At 29.6% G+C, this 8,260-nt stretch overlaps 1 protein-coding gene across 2 annotated transcripts in view; it reads left to right on the forward strand.

Annotated features, from left to right (window-relative positions):
• The window catches only part of LOC118188817 (DIS3-like exonuclease 1), a 218,659-nt gene extending 211,069 nt beyond the window's left edge, over positions 1 to 7,590 (forward strand). For both annotated transcript variants that reach the window (XM_085815332.1, XM_085815331.1), the window contains 2 exons: positions 7,108 to 7,212; positions 7,384 to 7,590. In XM_085815332.1, the coding sequence (XP_085671458.1) occupies positions 7,108 to 7,212; positions 7,384 to 7,548 (270 nt within the window). In that variant the 3' untranslated portion in view covers positions 7,549 to 7,590. The remainder of the gene's footprint in view (positions 1 to 7,107; positions 7,213 to 7,383) is intronic.
• The last annotated feature ends 670 nt before the right edge of the window (positions 7,591 to 8,260 follow it).

The raw sequence follows: 8,260 nt of genomic DNA on the forward strand, positions 1-8,260 counted from the left end.
TTTGAAATGCATTCTGTACCTACAGAAATTATAAATATGCATCCCTTAATATCAAGGTTAAATATTTTATCCTGATTTGAGTAGCTAGAAAAGTTAGTGTGTGCAGATTGGAATTTGTATGAACCATGTCATTTCACACATGTGCATGTGTTCACTAAATATTGTGCATGAAAACTACAGAATATTTATACCTTTGTTAATAGTCGTATAAGGGATGAAAAAGCAAAATGATGTTTAAATTTCTTCACCATTTGCTTCAAATACATGTTATTAGAAGTCAGCCAGGATTTGTAGAATGTAGTTGTTAATTTAGGTCAAAATAACACGCTGAACAAATATTAATTTGGAAGTCAACAAAAATTAGCGTTATATTTGCAAATTTTCACAGTGCTAGTTTGGATAGTTTTACCGAACCATCATCCTCATAGATTTGGGATCAAAGCGTATGTTAGAAAAAAGGAAACACAGAAGTCCTCTGTTGCCCAACACTGTTGGTCCAAAAATTACACTTTCCATTTTTCTGCAGCCAAAATTATTTTAAAAACATCTTCCATTGGTGAATTAGATTTTCTAGAGGCATTTCTCATTCATATCATACATTTACTTGTTTCAAGATGGCATAGCGTCAATAATGATTAGTTTCAGTTTTATATTACCCAGAAAAAATAACATCTACTTTGTCACTTTCATTTAAAGAAATCAAATACTATATAATGTATCCATAAAAGTCTTTATGCTACAATTATTTTCATTACTGTTAGTTGTAGACATATACTTCCACTTATAAAAGTGAATTTATAAAAATTATGAAATCTGATATTTTTTACAATTTCAGTCTGTAAACTTATGCAGTACAAAGTCTCTAATCCGGACTCATCGGGACTTCGGCGATTCCGGATTAGGGATTTTTCCAGATTATAGATCATCAATTTAAATCTGGTAAGATGGCATGCAGAAATTATAAAATTAAAAATATGAAACCGTAATTTATGAAATAAAGAGCAACTATGATCTAAAGGGTATCAAAATTTACAAAAAAAAAATAAGCTTAATATTTATTTGTTTACTTTATTAAACATTTCTTTCAATGCGCGCATACGTAAAGCATACATTACGCATAGTCGAAATTAGAAAATTGCAACCAGAAAACTATTTGATGTGTATTCATGATATTTATAATGACGAGGAGTTTGATTTAATTCATATCAATGAGAGTACATCCAGATGAAATACTACATTTAGTAAGGAATTATAAGCTGAATAAAATAAAAACATCTGTCCTGAAGATGAGGATAGTGCTGACAGATTAAATTCCGGTTCATTGCGCGTTGCGACGTTCCCCCCCCCCCCAGCGTGAAATTGATAAACAAATTTCGGAATGGTAGAGAAGCCTTTATCCATTTTTTGCAGCAATTCCACTTTTTGTTTGATGGACATCGAAACATGCTTTCACTTTGTAGATTCTTTGGCAGCTCGAGAATCGGAAACTCTTTTTGACATAATTGAAAGTTCAAGCTTACTTTTTATAAAATTGCTCTAACAGTCAGCAAAAAATAATAAGCCAGAAACAATTAGAAGATTAAGGAACAACACAATCTGCAACATTAAATGAAATAGATAATTTTAGCCTAGCTTATACTGTCCATTAAACGTGCATGCGTAAACGTATTATGCGCATGCGCAGAAAGTTATAGCTTTGAGGTCCGGATTATAGATCATTCTGGATTATGGATGACCGAATTAAAGATTTTGTACTGTATTAAGTGAAACTTTATATTCATTCTAAAACATTAAAACATAAAATGTTTTATTCCTATTTTGTTGAAAATTGTCTGAGATGTTTAATTTTAAAATTAGAAATATGTAATTTGAAAATTCAAGGCTCTTGCATTTGATTAAAGTGTGAAATATGCAGCTAAAATGAAATATCATTTTAGAAGACTTCAGATGTTAATAAATTAAGTGATGAGCATTTTAGCATTAATATGCAGACTGTGATGCAAAGTTTTGATGAACATAAATTTTTACAAAAAGGAAATTTTATTCACAGAATCTTATAAAATTCATGTTTGAAAATATAGTGGCATGTTTCTAGAGTTGGCACATGGCCAAATTGTAACACTGTTCACATAAATTTAAAACTTTAAATGTTTCTAGTCCATTGAATTTTTTTGTGTGCGTAAATTAAATCATGATTCTAAAATAATAAAACTGCTTTTGAATATTATTAATCTATTTTTAGCATTTGAACACTATAAATTAATCTTTGTATGAAAGTGTTATTGCCATGTTACATGTAATAAAATAACAAGTTAGAAAATATTATGCACTAGTAAATTAAAAAGGAGTATCACTGAATGACATTTAATGTGGGAATAAATCAACCTCAGATTATTGTAATTTATGTTTTAACCTGTGCTTTGAAGAAAACAGTTTTACAATTCAAAAACTAACCCCCTCCAAAAAAAAAATCATCTGAAATTGAATATGCGTGTCTATCATATGGGACTCAAACGTTTCTGTTTTGTTCCTTAACAATGAGCATAAACTTTACTAAATGTAACTATATCAAGCAGAGATATAAAAAAAAATTAGATTTCATAACTTTTACAAAACTGATTTTTTAAAAATATTGTAATATAAATATTTGCTTCATTTAAAACATTTTCATAACTAAATGGATGAGAATGAATCATAATGGATCATAATGGATGAGAATGAAACATCTCCCCATGATGGGTAGTAAGTCATGTGACTAAATGTAGTAGTTGTTTCTTTGTTTCTAAGGTGTGTTTATTTGGAATTAAAATTAAAGTTTTGTATCTTCGTAAGATATTTAGTATGTATGTATCTCTATTCCAAAGTGGAAAAAATCTTTAATTAAATTTGTGCAAAGGTAAATTTATTAATTTTGCCAAAAATTAATAAATTGTAGGTTTACAAATTTTTCATATCTTTTTTATTAGTGAGATATTTTTGCTATCCCTTACATAATGTCGCATTATTCACCTGTTCCCAAAATGAAATGGAAAGTGATTTCTTTGGAACCAAAAATTCAAATTTTAGATTGCTTAGCAACTACACAATGTGCTATATCTGTAGGAGAAAATTTGGATGTACATGAAGCTATTGTATGAACTGTTAAGAAAAAGGAAGCTGCAATTAGAAAGTCTGAATGTACTGGAATAAAAGTAAGTGTTAAATTCATCAAAATGTACAAGAGATATTGTCAAGGAAAAAAAAGAGACAAAATCTCTAGTAATATGGAGAAGACAAGTCACAAAGAGGAGTCCTAGTAGATAGAAATGTCATCAAGTAAATAGCACTAAAAATTTATAGACATATTAAAGAAAAGGAGCCAAGTACTTCCATCTCAGTTAAATAAAAAGTATGAATTTTCTACAAGTAATAGATTTGATGACAGGTTTCGAAAAAGAGATGCTCTTCTTATTATTCAAATTGTAAATAAAACTTCATATGCAGATGAATTGACTGCTAAGGTATTCTTGCAGAAACTTGCTAAAATTAGTTGGAGGATAAACTCTTAATCAAGTCTAGAATGTAGATGAAAATTATCTCTTTTGGAAACAAACTGAACACAATGTAGATAGCTGAAGAGAACATACAGCCGAGCAGAATGTTCATAGCCAAATTGCAAAAAACTGCTGGTGGTTTTAAGGTAGCTAAAAACTGTGTGACCTTATTATTTTGCTCCAACACCTTTGGAGATCATATGTTGAAACCATTACTTGTAAATCAAGCTCTAAACTCATGGTCAATGAAAGGAATAGGTAGCGATAAACTGCTTGTTTACTGTATGGCAAACAAGATCCTGCCCAAATAAGACCTGGGTGACCACTGCTATCTTTACAGAATGGTTCAAAAAAATGTTTCATTCCAGAATTTAGGTGTTATATAAATGTAAAAGATCTTGAATTGAAAGGTTCTGATTATTGACAGAGCACCTGACCATCCTGTCTTGGAACACCAAAATGTAAAAATTATATTTTTTTGCCAACTAATACTACTTTTTTGTTATAACTGTTAGACCAAGGTATAATTGCAGCATTTAAAACACACTACGCAAAACACATCAATACGTTTTGGGCATATTAAATAATCAAACACTAAATGTGATTGATATGTGGAAAAAAACTGTCCATTCTATATTGTATTAATCAAGCTGAAGTAGCATTAACAATTAAACTGTAAATGCATGTTGGAAAGTGGTTTGGTCATGATGTGTAAAAAGCAAACAAAGATCTCGTAATTTTTAAAATGGCCAAATTTCCCAGCATTATTATTATGGCAAACATAATTGGAGAAGGATTTAAGGATCTGTTGTGTGAAGATATTAATAAAGTATTAGTCAATAAAGCCTTTATCTAAGATGAAATATTAGAGGTTGTCTTTAAGACTCCTGATTCCACAGAATACAGTTATAATGAAGAAAATGATTCAATTCTAAAGACAGATTTAATAAAAAGAAGGTCCTAAACTAGCCTTAAAATTGGATATCATTTTATCAGACATGACCTGAATGCATAACATGCTAGTAAGTTTCAATGCAAACTGAAATTTTTGATAGCCTCTTCTAAAGAGTTATATATAATGGCTTCACAGCCTTTCTAGCAATAGCAGTGATATTCTACTCATACACATACATATGCATCGTTTATCGTCTGAAAGTGCAAATTACAAACGTTCTGTTATGTGTAAAACAGTTTTTTTAGGGGGGACGAGTAAAGAACAACTTTTTTCATTTCAAATGTATCTCTTGGTATATATTAGTTTATAATTTAAAATATTTCGCTATTTTACTTTCTTTGATGATGTCAATATCATCTTAATGAACAGAAGTTTATGAAAAAACACTTTACTTTAGGTTTAGAAGTGAATATGTTCATTCAGGTTCTCGATCATGTAGAAGGGCCCCTTCCAGGAAATCTACAGCTTAGGCAAAATCCCTTGATAATGCTAAGATTCCATGAATAGATTTTATTAGATATTTTAATTTTATATATTTTAATGTAATTTTACGCCTTTCAATAATGACCGAATCGCTGTCTGTTATGCATTTGTTACAGTTAAATAAGCATTTGTTAGAGCAAGACAAAGAAGGTCATCATTATCCATGAAGCTGGAATTGCAGAGGGGACATTCAAGGCTATCAAAAATTTCAATCGTGTTCAAATGGGCAGCCAAGCAATCATGTTTAACTGCCATTCAGAACAGTCTTTGAAGGCAATATGATAAATTGTCAAAATCCTTGCTCATGATTTTGTTTTTAATAAAATTTTAAAGATGGCAGTTAAAAGAATTTTTAACTTTGTTGTCTATGATTTAAAGGATGTTTTATTAGAAATACTTAGTATTGTTTAGATATCTTTTTGCTACACAATATTACAAATCATCAAAATCACTTACAAAACAAAGTGTAAAAACCAGTAATCACCAAACATGATGCTCTCTAGCAACACAATTACAGACTCTGAAATTTGGATCTGGACATCTTTGAAATCTGTACATTCACAACATCCTATTTATATGTTTGCGTGAAGGGAATAGTATGCACTTTTGGAAGTTTCATAAAAAATTATTCCTAAAGCTCGAAAATGTGCTTTCCAGTAACTTTTTAAATGTTGGCAAAGCTCAAAAAAACGATTTTTGCTTGTATCTCTTGTTTTACCTGAGCTGTTATTATAATTGAAATGTCATTTAATTCAGAATTAGGTTAGATTAGTTTATTTTAATATTGACAAAGCATAAAAATGGGTATCTGCCTAAGAAGATGTATGCCTTCGTGGAGGACTTTCTAAGAAAAATGGACTCATATTTATGTAGCTCATGGGAGCATGTTTTTGCCTGGATTCAAATTCGTTTGATTCAAAATTGAAAGACCTACATAATATATCAAATATGCACATATAAACCTAAGCAGTTGTCACAAATTCTAAAATTAACTATGTAATAAAGAAATATAAAATTACCATACAAACAGAATAAATAAATAAATTAAACAATACACAACACTACAAAATATATAAAAACTAAGTTATGAACAACTAACATAAATATTTACAATACTAATGAATGTATTTACAGTTTTTAATTCAGTTTAGAATGAATTTTCCCATTCTTCCATTGAAAACAGAAAAGTCAACTCAGCTTTTTCCTCTTGCATATCTGCCTTTGGTTTCTTGGGAGGTCCATATTTTAAGAATGTGTCTAAAATGCTCTACCTTTTTTTCAAGATGATTCTTAAGTAAGGTACGGCATTGTCATTTAACAGATCACTTACTGCATCCTCTTAGTTTGTTGGATGCCACAGCTTGACTGTTACTAAGCCATTTTTCCATTTCACTTATATGAAATCAATTTAAGTTATAGTAGTCACTGAATTTTGACATGTGAGCAGCATCTGTGCAGTGCAATAAACCACAGTTTCAGCAAGCTATGATTCTTCACTAATGAACTCAAAACATGCTGGTATGAATTCTTTTTTTATTATATATGACCTCCAACACATAAAACAATCAGTAAATACAATCAAAAAGAAAAATCAGCATTTCAGTCTGCCTTTTTATACTGCTTCAAGGTGTCATCACTCTTGCCTATGTTAATATGCTGTGAAATGCTAATTATTTGCATATGCTAGTCTTTTTGCAAACCTTTCGTGCAAATTTTAGGTTTGTTGTACATTTCCTTCATGGTGTAGGAATCTGAAAGTCCAGCATTGTATAAAGTATCAAACATTCAAAGTTCAGTTTGATAAATAGGTAATATGTTATAACAATATAACATTTAAAATACAATACAAATATACCATTGGGCATTCTTATGCTTTTCCAGTTATTTACATCACCTATAAAAATATTATCACTACAAATTTTAAAAATCATTTGTTATTTTTCTAGCTTGATATATATATATTTAATTTTAGAACTTTTCATCTCATTTTATGAAGGATAATAATAGAATTTATGTTTAAAAATAATTTGTTGCATAATTTATATATATAATTCAGATGCTTTTATTTTTATTTTATTTATTTATTTATTTTTAGTGATTTTTCTCTCTCTTTTCTCTTTATTCTTCTAATTTCAGCTGAGTGTGAGAATTCAAAAATCTCGAGCTCATCAACATAAAATTATCCTAGATTTGGTGAGAAATGTGCCATATGCATCTGATATAACTTTACCTGATGAAAATGTAAGTAATTTTAGATATTTTAATACTGTCGTTCTATGTTTAAAATGTCTATGTCTGAGTAAAATAATTTATAATTTTACAAAATTAATGATGAGCAAATGTAATTTGTTTTTGCATAACAAATTACATCTTTAAAATGCCTAAATGATAATATTTCTTGTCTGTTTTTAGATCGAGATGCTTCCAATAAAATCTGAAACAGGCAGTGAAGAAATCACAAAAAATGTAAATGAAAATCTGCTTTTACATGAAGCAAAAACATTTAATTTATATGACTTTCTCGAAAATCTCAGAGCCCTTACTCTTATCGATTATAATGACACTTCTCTTAGTTGACTCATATTGTAGAATTTGTAAAATAAATATTGTATAAAATTTCTCAAGTTTTCTTAGTAATTATGTTACGCGGATTAGTCCCAAAACAAATTAGACTAATTCTGGAAAAATAATTTCATTACTAATAGGTTCAGATTCACTTAATGCTTTTCAAGATGGGATCCTCAAGCATCAAATTTTTATTCTAGAGATACTAACACTTCTTCACTTCTAACAAATCTGATTGGTTGGTTGACTAATGCAAAGAAATACATTAATCCTACCTTCTACATTCGAAAGCCTGGGAAAAATCTTCGAATGAATGAATGACTTCGAAAGATTAGAGCATTGCACATGTATCTTTCAAGTTTCTCCATAAAGAAAAGGGTGCATGTTATAAGGCGAATCTAAAAATTTTAGAATGTAGTTTGAAATAGTAGGTGTGTATCTGGAACATATGTTACATAGTTTTTATATATCTGTCTGTCTGTATATATGCACCTAATAATATACAAGAAATATTGAGACAGAGCATGCACAGTGAAACATTTTCACCAGCATTGTAAAATACCCTAGATACACTGTGCAAAAAAAAAGGGGGGACAGTTCTACTGGGCCGATTGACAAAATGCAAATTGCGTTTTTCATGTCTCGAAAGAGCGTCTTACGATATATATTAGATTTATATATAGCATTGTTCTAACATAGGTATTTTGACACAAAATCGGACGTT

The sequence above is a fragment of the Stegodyphus dumicola genome, chromosome 4 (assembly GCF_044657685.1).
Source record: "Stegodyphus dumicola isolate Sdum_Otavi_A_Nest chromosome 4, ASM4465768v1".
Classification (NCBI taxonomy): domain Eukaryota; kingdom Metazoa; phylum Arthropoda; class Arachnida; order Araneae; family Eresidae; genus Stegodyphus; species Stegodyphus dumicola.